Source organism: Sorex araneus, chromosome X, assembly GCF_027595985.1.
Source record: "Sorex araneus isolate mSorAra2 chromosome X, mSorAra2.pri, whole genome shotgun sequence".
NCBI lineage: Eukaryota > Metazoa > Chordata > Mammalia > Eulipotyphla > Soricidae > Sorex > Sorex araneus.
Window position 1 is genome coordinate 233,265,181 of NC_073313.1, and position 19,892 is coordinate 233,285,072.

Here is a 19,892-nt window from a genome sequence, read left to right on the forward strand (position 1 = left end):
AAATTTGAAGATTTTCTTGTTAAGGTTTAAGGGCGGAAATATTTTACCTCCCAGAATCAATCACTAATAAGTTTTATATTAGAATTATCTAAATGCACAGATATATGGGATATTTTTCACAAGAATTAGACCATATGTGGATTATTTTTTTTTGGTGGGGAAAGCTTTGTGCCATACCTGCAGCACTCAGAAATCTAACCAGGGTTGGCCACATGTAAGACAAGTGTCTTACCCGCTATACTATCTCTCTAGCTCCCATATGTGCATTTTTTACTTTACTTAACATGATATTGCGAACACCATTTCATATTATATATTCCTTAAAAACAATTTTAATGACTACATTTTATCCTTTTAAAATTTGTCATATTTCTTTTTTGTTTTGTTTTGGAGCTACATCTGGCAGTGTTAAAGGGCGGGCAATTCCTGGCTCAGAGGCAGGAACAGAGGGTGGGATGGGGAAGACACTAGAGGGGAGCAAATTTTTTTTTAATTTTATTTTATTGAATCACTGTGAAATAGTTACAAGCTTTCATGTTTGGGTTACAATCTCACAATGATCAAACACCCACCCCTCCACCAGTGCACATTCCCCACCACCGATGTCCCGGGTATTCCCCCCCCTTTCTCACCCTCCCCCTGCCTCCATGGCAGACAATATTCCCCATACTCTCTCTCTCTACTTTTGGGCATAAGAGGGGAGCAATTTTCAGAGTTAATGTTGACGTCTCATGAGAAACAAGATGAGGAAACAGTCAAGTTTAAAATATAATTGGAGAGGGGCTGCCACTATAGATTTATATGTCTAGAAAAGATAACCCTCTAGAAGATGAAGGTAAAGTAAGATGTTTTTGGTACACAAAGTTGAGATTACTCCACACCACAAACTAAGTAAAATTCTTGAGGTTGAAAGTAATAATACTGACTAAAATTTGTACCTGCTAAAAGAAATTTTAAACACTGAAGATGTTAAATACACGGATTAAAAAAGAAAATATTTCTCCCTTAATTTTTTAAAGGACAATTGACCATTAAACAAACTGGCAAAAGTATATAGTGAAATATAGATATGACATTGTAAAATGAAATATGTGAAATATATGAAATAAGCATATAATTTATAGGACTAGGTAAATGGAATGAAGCTGTTGTATTATTATGACACGCATAAGGCAGTAGTGTACTAATAAAGGACAATGTGATAAACTTAGGATGTATACATTAAGCTAAAACATAGAATAAAAAGATGTCACCAAAAGAAAATTACTTTGGCGGGAACAGTACTTGGACAGTACCTGGCCATACTGGAGCAAGTTGGGTGTGCTCAGGGGACCCTATACAGGCTCAGCCGTGTGCAAAGCAAGAGCTTTACCCTGTATTATCTATGCAGCTCCTGCAATTACTTAAAAACCAGTTCAGAAAAGCAATGAGATGACACACCTCAAAATTGTAACAGAAACTCATTCACTGGGGTGGGGGGTAGAGGTGGGGGGTTGTTTTTTTTATAGTGCAGAAGCCTTTTAGTTTTATGTCATCCCATTTGTCTATTTTTGCTATTATTTTACTTACTCCTGAAATCAAGTTTCCAATGAGACTACTGAAATCACTGTCCTGTGTGGGTTTTTTAATGTTATCTTCGGTGTATTTTATGGTTTCCAGTCTAACACCCAAGCTTTAGTTCATTTTAAGTTAAATTTTGTGCATGGTTTGGGATAGTGGTCTAATTTTATTATTTTTAAATCTGACATTTTAGTTTTCGTAGTTGAAGAGTTGCTTTCCTCTATGCTTTTGACTTCTTTGTAAATTGTCAAGAGAAAAATTTTCAAAGTAAGATATTAGGATAGAGACAAGTCAGACATTAAAGGGTATACTATGCAAACAGTAACGTAAAAAAGTCAGTGTTGCTATATTAAAATCAGACCAATATTTCAGAACAAGGACTATTATTAGAATTAATGAGCATTTCATAATAATAAACTTTGCCCATAAAACATAGTAATCCTAAAATAATGTGCACCAAATAACTTAGCTTCAAAATTCATGAAGTAATAAGTGATAGAACTAAAGAGAAGTACAAAACAGAGAGATAGCACAGCAAGTAGGGGACTTGCCTTGCATGCAGCTGACCTGGTCTCAATCCCCAGTACCAAATATGGTCGCCTGAATATTGCCAGGGATTTTCCTTGAGAACAAGCTAAAAGTAAGCCCCTGCCATAGCTGGCTATGATTCAAAAACCTGAAATATAAATAGATATTCCTATTCTTTTTTTTTCTTTTTGGGTCACACCTGGGGATGCACAGGGGTTATTCCTGGCTCTGCACTCAGGAATTACTCCTAGTGGTGCTCAGGGGACCATATGGAATGCTGGGAATTGAACCCGGGTCAGCTGCGTGCAAGGCAAATGCCCTACCCGCTGTGCTATCGCTCCAGCCCCAGGTATTCCAGTTCTTAAGAACAAGAAAGAAAGACAAATCCACATAGTTTTAGATTTTATCATCGTTTTTAAACAATTGACAGAAAAAAACATTAAAATCAGCAAGAATGTAAAAGATTTGAACAATACTGTCAATGAATTTTATCTAATTTAGGACACTATACCAAGTAATTTCAAAAGAAAATGGCATTTACACCAAAATAAACCTCTTACTGAGCCATAAAATATGTTTCAAGAATTAACATTACAGTAGAATATTCAAAAATATTTTAAATTAATTATTGTACCTTCAAAATTCCTACATGCGTGAGGCTCGCATGAAGGAACTGGCAGAAAAACCTAGGTATGGGGGACCCGTGGCTGAGATCTCCAAATCTGCTCAGATAGGGACTGGGCCTCCTCCACCCAAATTTCCCTTTTTCCAGTAGCTTGGCAGTCATACCCACAAATTGCCCCCAGTGCCATATAATCCCATCAACAGCCAAGATCCAGAGACTATAAAACAGAGCTCCTGAAACAGAGCAACGACACAGAATCTCCTGCCCCTGTGCCAAGCTGATTCCCTTGGAGGGAAACAGGTAGTTTCCCTCCCTGCCCCAAGCAGAGCCATGGCAGTTGAAAACCTCCAGAACCCAGCCACAACCAGCTCAAGGCCACTCTCCACACACTTGGATGAGCCTCACCCATGAAAGAACCAACAGAGGAACCCAGGTATACGGAACCCATGGCTGAGCTTTCCAAGCTTGCTCAGATAGGAACTCGGCCTCCTCCACCCAGATTCCCCATTTTCCAGTAGCTTGTCAGTCACACCCATAAACTGCCCTCAGTGCCATGTAATTTCATCAACGGCCAAGATCCAGAGACTATAAAACAAAGCTCCTAGAAGGAGGATCTTATAGTCTAGCCCACTGATGTACCTAAAGCAGCACACATGTGTTTGGTTTTAACATACTTGCTTATATTCTCTTATATACATTGTCATCCCTCTCAGAGAGCCCGGCAAGGTACCAAGAGTATTCTGCCCACATGGCAGAGCCTGCAAGCTCCCCATGGCATATTCGATGTGCCAAAAACTAACAATAATGGGTCTCATTCCCCTGACCTTGAAAGAGTCTCCAATACAGCACCATTCGGAAGGATGAGTAAGGAGAGGCTGCTAAAATCTCAGGCTGGGACAAATAGAGACATTACTGGCGCCCACTCAAGCAAATTGATGAACAACAGGATGACAGTGATACAATGATACCTTCGAAATGTTAGTGCTCCAAGGAAAACTTCACAAGAAATATTATTTAAAAATGTGAACTGCAGGGGCTAGAGCAATAGCATAACGGGTAAGGCGTTTGCCTTGCACACGGTCAACCCAGGTTCGATTCCCAGCATCTCATATGGTCCTCTGAGCACCGCCAGGAGTAATTCCTGAGTGCAGAGCCAGGAGTAACCCCTATGCATTGCCGGGTGTGACCCTAAAAGCAAAAAAAAAAAGTGAACTGCATAATAATGAAAATGCAATTATACTACTCAGCACTTTATCTAATTCTTCACGCATTTTAACAAAGAGTAATGTTAGTAACTTTATGCTAAGAAATGAAGTAATAGATTATATTAAATGTACAAGTTTGATGAATAAGTTTTTTGAGAAAGAAGGCTTTTCAAATGTATATTGAAAAAGCTATAAAAACTGAACAGTGCTACCTATAAAACAAATTCATAATTAAAATCTCCAGGCTCAAATGACTAACTGGTGAACTCTAACATTTAAAGAGGTAATAAGAGCTTCCATATGACCCTGCAATACCACTTCTGGGAATATATCCCAAGGATGCAAAAGAGTACAGTAGAAATGACATCTGTACCTATATATTCATTGCAGCACTGTTCACAGTAGCCAAAATCTGGAAACAACCCGAGTGCCCTAAAACAGATGACTGGTTAAAGAAACTTTGGTACCTCTACACAATGGAATACTATGCAGCTTTTAGGAGAGATGAAGTCATGAAATTTGCTTATAAATGGATAAACATGGAGAGTATCATGCTAAGTGAAATGAGTCAGAAATAAAGGAACAGACATAGAGGGACTTTACTCATTTGTGGAGTGTAGGGTAGCATCACATGAGGCTGACACCTAAGGACGGTAGACACAAGGGCCAGGGGATTTGCCCCATAGCTGGGAGACTGCTTCATAAGCAGAAGGGAGAAGGCAGATGGAATAGAGAAGGTATCACTAAGAAAATGATGGCTGGAGGAACCAGTTGGGATGGGAGATGCATGCCGAAAGTAGATAATGCACCAAACATGATGACCTCTCAGTTTCTGTGTTGCAGGCCATAATGCCCAAAAGGAGAGAGAGAGTATGGGGAATATTGTCTGCGATGGAGGCAGGGGGAAGGTGGGAAAGGGAGGGTATACCCGGGATATTGGTGGTGGGAATGTGCACTGGTGGAGGGATGGGTGTTTGATCATTGTGAGATTGTAACCCAAACATGAAAGCTTGTAACTGTCTCACGGTGATTCAATAAAATTTTAAAAATAATAAATAAATAAATACATAAATAAATAAAGAGGCAAAGCAATCTTGAGTAACTGTTCAGAAAATAGAAAAAACAGGAACGTTTGTCAACTTATATTATGAAAAAACAACATAGATTACAAAATTTGACTATTATTATAAGGAAAGTTACAGAGCAGCATTACTCATGAATATAGAAGTAAAATCCTCAACAGTATTGAGAAATTGAAGTAAGCATTATATATATGTATATATACATATATTTATACATATATGTGTATATATATATATATATATATATATATGGACTGAAGCCATAGCACTGTGGGTAGGGCGCTTGCCTTGCACGTGGCTGACCCGGATTCAATTCCTCTGTCTCTCTCCAAGTGTCTGGCAAGCTACTGAGAGTATCCCGCCCACACGACAGAGCCTGACAAGCTACCCGTAGCATATTTGATATGCCAAAAACAAGTTTCTCAAAAACAGGTCTCACAATGGAGACGTTATTGGTGCCCGCTCGAGCAAATCGATGAACAACGGGACAACGGTGCTACAGTGCAGTACTATATATATCACTGTATCACTGTCATTGTTCATAGATTTGCTCAAGCGGATGCCAGTAACATCTTCATTTGTCCCTGTCGTGTGCTAGTGTAGCCCGATGGCATCTGCTTGCTCCAGGAACATGAAGAGTGTGTTGTTACTGTTTTTGGCATATCAAATATGTCACAGGTAGCTAGCCAGACTCTGCCGTGTGGAACAAAAAATAAAAAATAAATAAAGGGGTTGTGCAGCCTTGTACTCCAAGAAAATTACGTTGCTATCTTCTGGGAACTTTGTCTTATAGTCTCTGGACATGGTGCTGGTGGCAGTTTTTGTGTGCCAAGCTACTGGAAAATGGGGGATCTGGGTGTAGGAGGCCCAGTCCCTATCTGAGCAAGCTTGGAGAGCTCAGCCACGGGTCCCTCATACCTGGGTTTCTCTGTCAGTTCTTCATGGGTGAGGCTTGTCTGAGTGTATGGAGTGTGGCCTTGAGCTGGCTGTGACTGGGTTCTGGAGGTTTTTGGCTGCTGGGGCTATGCTTGGGGCAGGGAGGGAAACTCAACCCGCCCCCTTTAAGGGAGCCCCATTGAAGACAGCCTGGCGTGGGGGTAGGAGATTCTTCCGCTATATATATACATATACATATATATGTACATATATATATACACTATTCAATGGCCGGATATCATCTCAAAAATGCAGCATTAGTGTAACATTTGAAAACCAGTCATAGTAAATAACTAGTTTAACAAAATGAAAGAAAACAAAATAGTGATTTCATTAGATGAAAAAACAAACCACTGGACAAAATAAAAACTCTCAGGAAATAATTTGAAGAGAATTTCTTGAGTGTGATATGGGCAGTTTAAAAAAAATCTATAGCTTAATATTGTAACAGCAAAATATCAATATACCTTTTCCCTATGATTGGAAACATTATTCATTGCACTAGGATGCCAACCTGACAAAATATTGGAAAAGAAAAAGTTAAACTTCACTTACAGATGTCATTTTTGATTATGTAGAAATACTAAGTATTATACTCACACACAAAAAGGCAAATAAGAAACAAAAAGTGCAAAATCTATAGGAACAAGTTAATTATATTTTTAAATCTGCTTTATTTCTGGCCTGGAGAGCTAATACAGCATGTCAAGTACTCACCCTTCATATGTCTGCCCCAGGTTAGATCCCCAGCATTTCATTTGGTCTCCCAAGCCTATCAGGAGTGATCCCGAGTATGGTCCAAAAACAATAAAAAAAATATGTTTTATTCCTACATTCTAGGTATAAACAATTGAAAAATATTTTAATATTAAAATGATATCAAAATTCTAAAGTTTATAGGACTAAATTTTAACTAAAGATGCAAAGTACTATAAAACAAATAAAACCCAGATAAATTGAGGGACTAGCAGGTTCATGGATCAAACAAAATAATTTTGCTAGGATACCAACCAATTTATTACCAAATCAAAGTACTGTCAATATTTTTTAGAAATAGGCAAGCTGATTTTTAAATTAATGTTAATATACAAATGACCTAAGAGAGCTCAAACAGTCTGAAAAGATGGGTAAGATTGGAGAACATGAATATCTGAATACTAGGAATACGTGATATAAAACTTAACTAAGCATGGTATTAGCTGAGGAATAACTAGATTCGTGAAATGAAAGAGTCTAGAAATAGATCCAAGCAAATACACATTCAACTAAAATTTTTTAGTTTCCAACAAAGGTGCAATTCAATAGGGAGGTCAGTTCAGATTCACTATGCTTAGATTAAATTAAATTCTTCTTTCTTTAAATTCTTAAATTCTTTCTCACATTTTACATACTAATTATTAAGGGCAAAGAAATGATGTGTCATTTATCTCCGATAAAAAATGAGGACCTAAAACACATAATGAGTGCTCCATACACATATCTTGAGTCAAACTGAATCAGAAACTCAGGAAGTTAACATCTATGTTGGGTTTGATGAATATTTTTAATACAAGGGGAATTCAGGTTCTGGTTAAATTTAAAAATATGGGTCTTGGGGCCATTTTTTAGATTGATGGAAAATGTCGAGTTAAAATACACATTTTTATTGAAATATGCGTCTTTTGGATGTTTCCAGAGATAACTTTCCAATATGTGGCTACTTTGAATTCTAGCATTTGATGGATATTAGATAAAGACATATAATTGGAAGAGCGTTTTTCATCCGTTCAGTATTCATTATATATCTACTAGGAGTCCAGTATATAATGATAAACAAGACATATATCACTGTCACTACTTTTTTCATGTAGAAATTACAAAAGATGTTTTAAGTTTTAACTAAAATCAGTATTTTTAATCCACAATATAAATGAGTAGGGATTACAGATTGTGGACCACGAACCTGGTGTGCCTTTTGGTTTAGTAGTGTTATACGATGTAAATATAACATTAGGTACATAAAATTAAGTATTGTACTAACCCCCTTAAAAAAACAGAAAGATGATGTCATAGCTAGGTTTAAGAAGTGCAATATTAAAACACAAGCCGTGAGTCTTTTAAACCTAATGTGTAAAGGCACTATGAGTTATAACTCACACATACAATTAGAAAAGAAATAAAAATAAATAGGTGAGTTAAGTTAGAAACTATTTTATCTAATACAATCAGCCAAAATATTATCATTGTCACATTTAATCAGTATTTTTAATTATCAAAGAAATATTTTGTAATAAATATTCAAATTTCACTGTTCATTTTACAGTTACAAAATATCTCGGTTCAGATAAGCCATATTTTGAGAGTTCACCAGCCTTATGTGACTAGTGATTGCCATATTGGACAATAATATGAGTCAATTTTGAGAATTTTGTAGCTTTTAAGTGGGTTTCAGGAAGAGAGAGAACTAGTGTTATTTTTTATAGAAAAACACTCTCCAGGAATAAATTCCCATTATTTTCTTGCTAGAACTTATGAGAGTTTCTAGTCAAGATAACCCCTATTGCTATAACTGTTTAACTCACTACCAACTGTTATTTTAAAATGCCAGTTTTATTATATTTGGAGAGAAATTGGTATAGCCAGTGTGCAGATATATTCAAGTGGTCTTTGAGAATTTCAGATCTTTTTGGACCCTGCCAATAAGACAGCTTTTTCTAGGACCTCAAAAAGTATGGCTACTCAAATTTCTCATTAAGTGATTAATGAACTGTAGCCCACCTCTCTATCACTGTATTACTGTATCACTGTCATCCCATTTGTTTATCTATTTGCTCAAGCGGGTGCCAGTAACATCTCCATTGTGAGACTTGTTACTGTTTTTGGCATATCAAATACACCACAGGTAGCTTGTCAGACTCTGCCTTGCGGGCAGGATACTCTTGGTAGCTTGCCGGGCTCTCCAAGAGGGACAAAGGAATCAAACCTGGGTCGTCCGTGTGCAAGGCAAATGCCCTACCCGCTGTGCTATCGCTCCACCCGAAAAGGAGACTTCTCAAATACATGAAATATTTTCAGCTCTAGTTTAATGAACCCATATTCATTTGCTTGCTTGTCTTACATTTAAAATTCTTTTACATTCAACAAAATAAATTTTTCCCTCTGTTCTAAGGTTATTTCCATTAAGCTACAAATGTAAATCTTTTATTTTCAAGAATAGAACCAATTTACTACACCACACACAATGAGCTGTATTTTATATTGGTAATTTATATTTCAGCAAGGCTGCCTCTCAACTGTAATTTAGAGACAAAATGAGTTGGAACAAGCCCACACTTAATCACTGTTTTAACAAAACATATATAGATTCATCAAAAATTAGTTTTTCCTCTTCTACAGTAGTTTCTCAAGGTAGGTAATGCCACCTCTCTGCACTCTAGCAAAATCACTTGGTAGAAGAATCCAGGCCCCACTGGATTCCTAGAGAAGTGTCTGGGAATTTGCATTTGTAATAAATACCAAGAGAGCGCTCACACTCAGGAAAGCTTGACAACCACTACCCTACAGTGAAGTTCCACTTCAGTGTAACAAAGATAAATTGCATATGACTACTTGAATCTGTTTCATTACTGAAGGAAATGCTGCTCTCAATGCCTTTTCACTTTGTCTACTCTCTTTGCTTAACATTTTATTATGTATCATCATTTCCCTCTAAGTTCATTTTAAAATTTCCTTAATCACTCTTTGTACGGCCCATAAAGCGTTCTGTTGTGCTTTCTTGATGTATTATCAATGATAGATTCAACGAAAGTCAAATTTATGCTTATCCTCCATGGTCTAATGTCTAAAATTAAATCAACTAGGACCCAGATCACATTCATTTGAATTGTCTAAATAGAGTCTCCAAAACATTTGCAACATAAGTCAGGAAACGTATTCTTTGTTTTGTTTTGCTTTGTTTTTTTAGTGAAATCATTTTAAATCATACCTTAACTCAATCATGATTCTACAGATAGCATTTGAGCCAGACACATGTACAAGAGGCTGCAAAGCTGAATCAAATTTTAGTATCTGCCTTCAAGGAGTATGATGGCATGGCAGAAGGCAGGACAGACATTCTAGCCTTGTGTGAAAATATAATACACTAAATTTTTATGAGTCACTGTGGAAGCAGAAAAAAGTGAGGCAGGGTGACTCTGAAAAAGTGTTTGGTTCCATGGAGATGACACTGTGTTCTACTGCAGTGAAAGCCACAGACGCCAGAGAAATAAGGTCATTTGTACAAGGTCATGGGGAAGATGAGAGCCTGGGGCTTGAACCTGCCCTCTTTCCATCTCCCTAGCTTTTTCCAAGAACCTGAACTTCCTATTTTTCACACCTACAGCTTACTCTGATTGTGATACATTTCCTTAGTGAGGCCACTAAGGTGCCGTTTAATTCACTCCTGCTATAACTAAATAGGAACCTAGCTTTAAAGATGCCAAGAGCAACATGCTGATAATTTATTGCCTCATCTATTGAAGCTCTAGAGAGAATCTGCCTTACTGGATGTTAAATATAGTAGAAGTAGTATGATGGTGTTTCCTAATTTAATCACACCATAAATTAAATGCAATGACTATAGTACCTGTTGTCACTTCATTCTTGCCCTCTCTCCAGTCATGCTTCTGCCTTCATTAATTCCAGATAAAATACTACAAGACACTTATGTGGCACTTGGAGATAGACAGACCACATATTGATAGCTCAATATGAAGTTGTCTTTATAGATACCTAAGCCTTTACTGAATGAGGCGGAGAAGGGAGTGTGGAGAAACCCCGCTCATCTCATGGAGGTCTGCTTAAAACCTTCCTGGATGGGTGAAGGAACTAAAGCGGAGAGAAAATAAGTGGCTTGCCAGGGTCAATCTGCAAATAATTCCCAGAGCCCAAAGATCCATGCCGTATGACTCCCAAGAACAAGGCTCTTTCTAGGAGATCCTCTGATCTTCAGAGGATTTAGTTAAAGCAGTTTCTTGATCATTTGCAAAGCAAACATCACTGCCAACATATAAACAAAAACAAAAGTCTTGGCATCCTCCATCCCTTTATCATCAGTGTTTTTAGTTTATCACTTCACAGTCATGATTTGGTGTTTTCTTACAGAAAGCAACAGACTACTGCAACAGAAACTGTCCTTAGATGGGAACCCCAAAGCTTTACATGGAATACCAGAGAGGTCAGATGGCCTACAGTGGTCAGCTGAGCAGCCTTGTAACCCCAGCAAGCCTAAGGCAAAAACATCTCCTGTTAAATCCAATGCCCCTGCAGCTCATCTTGAAATAAAGCCAGATGAGTTGGCAAAGAAAAGAGGTAAAGTGATTTCTTTTGCACAAATGATTCAACATATTTTGCACACTGAGCAGTGCCAGATGATAGAACTATCCAAAAGATGCTGCTTAGTGATGAGAAATACATGTGAAATTCATTTTTCTTATTTCCACACATGTGGAAAGGCAGATGGGATTCTGCCCTTGTTACCCCAAATTTTGAAGTTAAAGTGAAATTACATCCCCTCTGTCTACCTCTCTGTGTCCACTCTTCCCTTTGTAGACATGGGTATGTTTGCACAAGTCCCCTCTACCCTGATAGCAAAGGTTATGCAGAAGCTTCTTTACAAAGGTGAATGAGGTCAGATGAATCCAGAGGCTGGTATGTTCTCTTCAGGTATGATCTTCCTCATGTGGATTTTGTTCCTGTGTTGGAACTTTCAGATAGTAGAACACTGGTTGTGGGTTTTATATTTTACATACTAATTTTATTGTTGTTTTTTTTTTGAGCTTGGACACACTTCACACATAACTGGCATTTAAAAAATGAAAAGTACTAAATCACTTTCTTTCTGATTCCCAGATTAAATAATATTCTTCTCATTTACCCTCAATTGTATCCAATTTCCTTGCGCTGGGCTTGATATACTTTCTCACTTTTTTTTTTTTTGAGGGATATTTCTTTTCTTCTATGAAACGTGCCCTGATTGGGATAAGTACAGTTTCCCTAGTTAGTCTGTACTGTCTGTAAAGTCTGGTGAAGGTTTCCGGAAAGCAGGCAAGATCGGCGCCATCGAGTGGCTCTAAGTGCTGCTGCTATAATTATAGGCCTGGCTCTGGACTGATGGGGCCAAAGCCAGTATGCCTGGCACCAGAGCTACTTCCACATCCAGCTCATTTGTACCTCTCCCAGTTTCAATGTTTTCCTCTTCCAAAACCCCTGTTGGCTTTTAACCATGGAGAGGGGTGTTCATAGAGAGAACCAGCAGCACAAATGGTCTTTGGCTATATCAGAGTCTAAGAAACTGCAGTTTGTGCTAGAACATAATGAGCTTCTTTTCAAAGAGCAGAAGAAACTGTATATGCCCGAAATGGCCCAACCAGAGAACCCACTGATGAAATCAGAGCCACCTCAGGAACTATCCCACTACCCACCCTTAATTTTTGAAATTGGGTTATAAATATCATCTTGACAGAATTTTTCTTTTACAATTGAGAAATGAAAGACAAATCTTCCTGTCTTTGTGGACATGGAATAAATGAGTTGCTTTTATTCCTATTGTAGTTTAGCTCACAAATAAAAAGATAAAGTGTTCAATTTAACTTTGTTTCCCCTTGACATTAATTTTAGGCCCAAATATTGAGAAATCAGTGAAGGATTTGCAGCGCTGCACTGTATCTCTAACGAGATACCGCGTCATGATCAAGGAAGAAGTGGACAGCTCTGTGAAGAAGATCAAAGCTGCCTTTGCTGAATTACACAACTGGTGAGTGATTCCACTTAGAAACGATAAATTTGTGGCTCTGGAGCAGTTCCTATAGGTAAAAGCATCAGATGGAAATTGCTGTTTATTTAATACCCAAACATCAGTGAATGATTCTTCAGCAGATTTTTTTTAAGCCCACAGGCAAAGGCATATATCTTGGGAATGAAAAAGAAGAAGAAGAATAAAGTGTCTGATTAATAAGAAACACATAATTCATTGGTGTTTGAAGTTCACCCAAAAATGTATGAATGATGTAGAGCATACTCTCGACAAAAATCAAAACCTCAACAAATGATGTTTTCACCAAACCCCTGGAGGGCTAATGTCATGAATGCTAGCTACTAAGAAAAATATTTTTTCTGCTTTATCATTATAAAATAAGAAAAAATCCTTTAAAAAACTCAGAGAAATGTCTTATCTAGTCAGTGAAAAAAAAAATCAAAGCAGTGGGACACTGACATGGTTTGCATCCAGCCCTGTCCTGCAGCTGACTCTAGTGGAAGATGTTTCTTTGAGCCTGTTCATTTGCTCAAATCCACAGTGGGGATGGAATAACTATTAGCAGAGGTTACTATCAGTAGAAAAATATCCTCATTTTTAGTGACAGGAGACCAACTCACACTAAAGACAAAAGAGAATTTGGGGGGACTTGGAGAAGCACATCCTGCAGTTCTCAGGGCTTACTACTAGCTCTGCACTTAGGGATCACTCCTGACAGTACTCAGAGGACTATATTGGGTGCCCCGGATCAAGTTCAGGTCAGCTCCATGCAAGGCAAGCATCTTGCCCTCTATACTTGCTCTGGCCCCAAAGGTGTACATGAAATTTCCAGAAACTTCCTTTAAATTTAGTTCCAAGCCTCTATACAGGATTCAGTTTCTCCCCTGCTTTTATTGCTTTCTGTTGCATTCCCACCACCCTCATTCCTTCCCTCCCTCCATTTCTCTCAAAGTCACAATGATCTCCTGGTAATGTGTGTTCTTGGCCTCATTCTTAGTCTTTCCATGTAGCAGCAAAGATGACACTCTGGTAACTCCAGGCTTTCAAAGTCTTTAGTCCCTGTGATCTGAGACAGGCTTTGTCTCCTACAGTTCCAACCAAATTCCAAGGACTGAGTTAGGACTTTAATAGTCACGATGACTTGAAGGACCATGTTTCCAATATCCAGGCTAGAGTCTGAGTTACTGATGGGCTGAGTCCCACCTAAAGCTCATGGAGTGAAAGCTGAGGAGCTATGGTTCCCAAGAGGAAAATCAGAGTTAAAGAGAAAAAATATAGGGCAAATAAGATACAGTCACGAAGCCCAGAATTGCATAACATGTTCCCTCTACTTCATTGACCTCTCCGTGATTCAAGACTTTGATCACAACTTCTGCATATTTTTCTTTTAAGATCTTGCTTTGACACTGCATGCTTCTCAGCTGATTGCAAAGTTGCGTAAAACTAGGGATTATGCCTAACACCAAACTAATCTAAAATCTTGAATTTTAAATTACTTGCTACATATAAACCTTCAGGTAATCTCTTCTTTAGTTTATCATTCAGTGAGAAATTATTTAGCCTCCACCAAGTCCTGGCCCTTGGTCATAGAGAGATTTTCTGTTTTATCAGATAATAATCTTATTTTTCAAAACAAACTCCAAGGAATATGGCTGAAAGGGGAGGGTAAATGAAAGGTGGTATCTTTATTATTATTACTATGATTTTTTTTTCCAGTTTATAGTTTTTCAATTTTATGACATCTGTGATCTATCCTTAAGTTTTGGTATTGTGTATATTTAAGCTTAATCAACTTACATGCCTAAAGCCAGAGTCACAAGAATCAGGAGAGAGCACAGCAGAGTGAGAGCATATTTTGCATTCAAGAGGCCCAGTTTTGGTACCACCAGGCACCACATGGTACGTTGAGCACAGAGCCAGCAGTAGTCCCCAAGCATTCCTGGGTATGGCTCAAAAATCAACAAAATAAAGGCCAAGTTAGTGAACTTCATCATAAAGATCTAGCCAGTTGGTAAACATCTTCAGTTTTACTGGTGCAAAGCCTGTGTGCAGTTGTTAACTGTGCTGTTGTGGCATAGAAGTAGCCAGGATGGCATGGCACCAGGCAGAAGCCAGATTTGGCTCCCAGGCCTTATAGTTCACCAGCCTCCATCTAGCAACATCCATGAGCTGTTCGGAGAGGCCTGATGCTATCTTAGCTTTCATATGGCATCTTAGAATAAATGCTTCATCTGAGTCTCATGGATGATACCTTCCATCCAAGTGACTCACATGCTAATTGACAAAGTGTAGCGATGACCTCAGATTACCTCTCTCCTCCAGCTGCTCTGAGTACTTTTAGATTTTTATTTTATTTCCTTAGCAAAATGAATATCACATGGGTCATGAGACATCTGGAGATTTAGAACAGCTTCTTTGAGAGTCTTACTCCCTCGAGAGCTGAGAGTATGGAGCCAGGAAAGTCAGCGCTATGGAGAGTTGTGTCTTTTTTTCTCTGCTTGTGATTCATGTTAGGTTTTTAACTGACGGAAAGGATTACTTGTGAACGAGCTCTGCCATTCAGAGCTGCTGTTTAAAAGTCACTCACTACATAAAAACTGCACTATTTCCTTTTAAGTGATGAAAAAAGGAGTAAACGCCAACACTGGTTTTCTGATCGAACCCTACTAGAAATGATCCCCTAGGACTGGTGCAGTAGCACCGTCGGTAGGGCATTTGCCTTGCATAAGGCCAACCTGAGTTCAATTCTCAGCATTCCATATGGTTCCCTGAGCACTGCCAGGAATAATTCCTGAGTGCATGAGCCAGGAGTAACCCCTGTGCATCGCCGGGTGTGACCCAAAGAACAAAAAACAAAAAAAAGGCAAGAAATGATCCCCTAAAGAATTGCATAAGCATTGGCTTCAAACTAAAACCAAAATATGTTTTCATCAGTCATTTACATGCATTTTCGTCAACCAGAAAAACTGCCTCTATCCTAAGACTGCAGCCAGCTAATAATGATAGACTTGAATAAAATTTCCTCACATTTTCTGTGGGGCACGATATGGCAGCATTTAAGGGGTTGTGGTGATCTTGGAAAAATAGCAGCTCTTAAAATCCTTACAAGGCAGCTTAATTTATTTTTATTTGAGTCTTTGTGTTGGTGGCAAAATAACTAACCCAACACATTTGAGAGAATTTTTGAACTAGCACCATTTATTCATACATTCAAAACCTCAGGATGTGCTATAAAATATATCCAGATTTGAATGATGTGGGTTAAGTGCTCTGAGAAATTCTAAGAGCACTGGTTTTGAGAAAGATACACACACAGAAGTGTCCCAGCAGCATGGAGGCCATCACATGTCACTTCCTAGTTCTCTTACCTCCTCATTTTCTCACCCAAACCCTCAATAGACATTTCATTCTAAGAAAAAAGCAGAAACTCCAAAGATTTAAAAAAAAAAAAAAAGGGAAAAAAAGCTCTAAACCTTTTACTATCGAAAGAGGCAATTTGAGGAAATGAAACTTGCCAAACTAAACTTGCCAGACTAAATCTCCCTCCCCTGCCCCCAATATGGCTGAAATGCTGAGGAATATTGGTTTGGTGAGGCTGGGTTAAGGCACTGGTTCATCAATACTCGGGACCAGCAGAGGACATATCTGAGACAAATGAACAAGTTCAGTGTATTTCCAAATTTCCAAATATGAACAAATGAAGTGCTTTGTCTAGTACCATTCATCAAGAACATCATCATGTTGTCAATGACAGTGTCAAAGATGGCATTTAATCAGGTACATAGGGCTACATGACCATCATGTAGATCGCTCTCGTTTTCCCAGGAAGAATTGGGGATTGAGAGGGAAATAACGATGACACCACATTCTCAAAATGAGTCTCACAGAAGAAAAATTTTGCAGCATGAGCATCTGTGTGAAATGTCATGTCAGGAGCTAACATGAAACAGCTGGTTGCTCTCCTATATGATTGGCCCCCTACCACAGCTGGAAAATATTCATCCTTTGGAATCACTGCTGCCAGACTTATTGCTTTGTGTGCATGCGACTGTAGCTTCTCATCACAAATTTCTGTGTGTGCATGTCCAAGGTGATGGTGAAGGTTTAAAATGAGCAATAAAACATTGAAATCAAAAAGCATTGAGGAAGGATAGTAGTACTTTATATTTCTGCCATATGTTGGGGGAGAAGATAGTTCAAAATAGTAAAGGTTGTTAGATGATGCTTTTTTCAATTTAGCATTCAATTAAAAACATTTCTTAAAAAAAAAAGGAAAATGAAAATGAACCAAAGGGTATGGTGTGTGTGTGTGTGTGCTCAGGGAATAGGAAAATGGGCGCCCAGAGAACAGGAATGAGAAGGGCCAAAATATTAGGGGCGGCTCTGTTTACAACAGGAATGGGAAATCCAACTCTTTGTTCTGTAGGGAAAGGCCAGAAATATTCCTGCACCACACATCTTGTCTTTCTGAAACAGCACCAGGAAAGTGGATGTAGCTCAGGAGTCTTAGCCCTGCCCACTTCCCCTTCCTCTGCTGTCTTTCTCACCATCTTGGACTAAAGGAACCTCCTGCTGCCCCCCACCACCACCAGCCAAGCGCTGCTCCCCAAAATGTCCACTGTAAGAGTGAAGCTTATGGGCTCCTCCTCTCCCTTTTCTTGCTGTTCTTTCAACCATTGAAATTCATTGTTTTCTCCCACATAACCTCACCCCTTCAAAAGTGTGTGTCCTCCCTCCCAGAGGAACACAGGTACTTGCTGACAAATGCTAACTACTGAGGCTTCCTCAGCCCAAAGACTAACCCTCCAAGGGAGACTTTCGGGCTAAAGACGAGGTGACTTTGAGATCAGATTTCCCTTTGCCCATCTCAGATTCCTCTGCCAGCAGGACCTCATCTGCAACAGAAGCCCCATGGGTCACTTAGCCACAGCATTCACAAGACACAGGGCGGTCAACCTGGTGAGCCCACGTTGCACAGCAGGTACCCCTGAGGCATTTTCCATTCTGGGTCCTTTTTCTGGGCAGGATGAGAGCTTGAGCAGCAGCTCATGGGGAAATTTCCAGGAGGGCTGCCGCACTGAAGAGCAGCCTGTGTTCAGCCTCCCCCACTCCCTGTGAGGCACAAATAATGTGAAACTGTGGCATCTGTGTGACTGCTTTGCCTGGAGTCCAAATAGGACCTCTTTTCTTGTGCTGTGTGTTAATCACATAGCGGACTCTTTTCTTCTTTGTGGCTGGCTTTCTTCCTTCCAATTTTCTAAACTTCTAGCCACTTTTGCAAAATACCTGGCTTTTTACTTAACAGTGTTTCTGAGCTCTTAAGTTTCTTTTATTTATTCTTTTTGTGACCAAGTTGACTGAAAGAAGATACTTTTAAATTAATATTTACTTTCCCCATACCAAAATATATATGTATACACTATGATTTAAAACTCTCAGAGGTTTGTGATACCACCCCCAGAAATGTTGATGTCATCGATCTGAAGTGGTCCAGAAATTAGATGCCTTGTTGTTGTTGTTTATTGTTTGAAAGAACTCTTGGTGAATCTTTTTTCTTTTTTTCTTTTTTCCTGGTCGTTTATTTTTGTGCATCTGTAGTTTTAAAACCCCTAGTTGAGAGTCTTGCAAAAGGAGGATAGGCCTGCCGCTTATCAGGAACTGGGTAGGTCGAGACCAGGTATGCCGCTAAATATTCTCAGATGCATAGTCAGCTGTCTCACACCTGACCTGTAACAAAGAATGATCTCTAGCAGTCAGTGGCGCTGCAGAGACTCGGGTAAGAAGTCCTCCCTACATGTGCTGTAGAAGCTCCTTGACTGAAAGGAAGATTCCTCCTCTCCCTCTGCACCCCGGAGTGCCTCTGCCCACACCCACCCACCCACCACCTGCCCTCCTAATCCACCTTTGAAGACACAAAAGAGGAAATTTTTTCCCCAATTATTTACAAACCCCAATAGCAACTCTTCATACCAGTGCAGTTGCCAACTTGAAACATAAACCTTCCAGCTACACATTTTAAAGGTCACATTACATTTGTGTCTCCTTAAGACCAGACAAACAATTAGGTGGAAGACTGGGAAATGAAGGGCTTTGCTTCTTTGTCGATTTTTCTTTGTAGCATTCAATTCAGCCCTTAGGAGAAAGTGGAAGCATTAAGAACTGAGCTTGCAGCCAGTGGCCATTGCTTTCATTACCCATGCTGTCTCACCCTCAGTCTTTCTCTCATTTTGCAATAAAACCAAATATCTCAGTGGGGACCAGGATTAGGATGAAGATCTGAGGCATGTGAAGATAAAGACAGTGGGGAATTGTTCCGTTAAGTGTCTATTTAGGAGATCATAATTTTTCTTTGGCTCCAGTCAGACAGTAATATTACTTGGTATTCCTGGGCGCACAGGGCATGTATCCAGCTATTGTTGTGCCAGTGACATTCTCAGGGGTGCCAGCCTTTGCTCTTTAAACAGAGTGAAAACAGAAGGCCTTTTCTGCATTTCATATGGTGCATCAGTGCCTGAATAAATATTTGTTGAGTGTTTCATTACTCTCTCACTGGTAAGACCCATTGGAATTGTGGCTGTGTAACAAACAACCTTGATAGGTAAGTAGAGGAAAGATGTTTCAGATTTGACATTTGAGTTCAGTCACAGAGTTTAGATAGAGAAGAAGTTCCATTTTAGAACCATATGGCAGAGACAGGAGCGCGGTCCCAGCCTGAGTAGTGTGTAGTGCAGCAATAAAATGGTGCTTTTCCCTCTAGAGCCATTCAACAAGCACGTTCATAATGGGACGGCCAGTGGGCAAACTGACCTCAGGGACTGTTCCAGCCACTTAGCAGCATTACGTACTAATTGTACAAAGCCTTCCATCGCTATTAAAATGTCAGCAATATATTAACTGATTAAATTAGACTCTACCCATGTAATGAGGACCAAATCAGGAGTTTGGGTTATATTTTTACAGTGGTTTTTAATAAGAAAATTTATTTTTTAAAAAAAAACCTCAATATTCTTTTGTTCTGAAGAACGAATGTCATCTTACAAATACAAACAAAAAGCCTGTGCACACAAGACTTTCTGACTAGTCCCTTTCTTCTTATCAAATGGTCCATCCAGGTGCCTTCCTGGTATGACATGTACAAAGCACTACACAGCGGAAATTAAACCAACCTTTCCTCTTCCCCAGAC

The 19,892-nt window shown here is 39.1% G+C and overlaps 1 protein-coding gene and 1 non-coding gene across 7 annotated transcripts in view; both read left to right on the forward strand.

The window, feature by feature from the left end:
* The window catches only part of SPATS2L (spermatogenesis associated serine rich 2 like), a 202,974-nt gene that overhangs the window by 151,387 nt on the left and 31,695 nt on the right, over positions 1-19,892 (forward strand). For 5 of the 6 annotated variants that reach the window (XM_055122610.1, XM_055122607.1, XM_055122608.1 and 2 more), the window contains exons 7-8: positions 11,058-11,264; positions 12,573-12,708. In XM_055122610.1, the coding sequence (XP_054978585.1) occupies positions 11,058-11,264; positions 12,573-12,708 (343 nt within the window). The remainder of the gene's footprint in view (positions 1-11,057; positions 11,265-12,572; positions 12,709-19,892) is intronic. The other variant, XM_055122611.1, reaches the window with a different exon arrangement.
* On the forward strand, positions 7,942-8,082 carry LOC129400167 (small Cajal body-specific RNA 1). Its single transcript, XR_008627497.1, has one exon. It is a non-coding gene; the product is annotated as a small Cajal body-specific RNA 1 (non-coding RNA).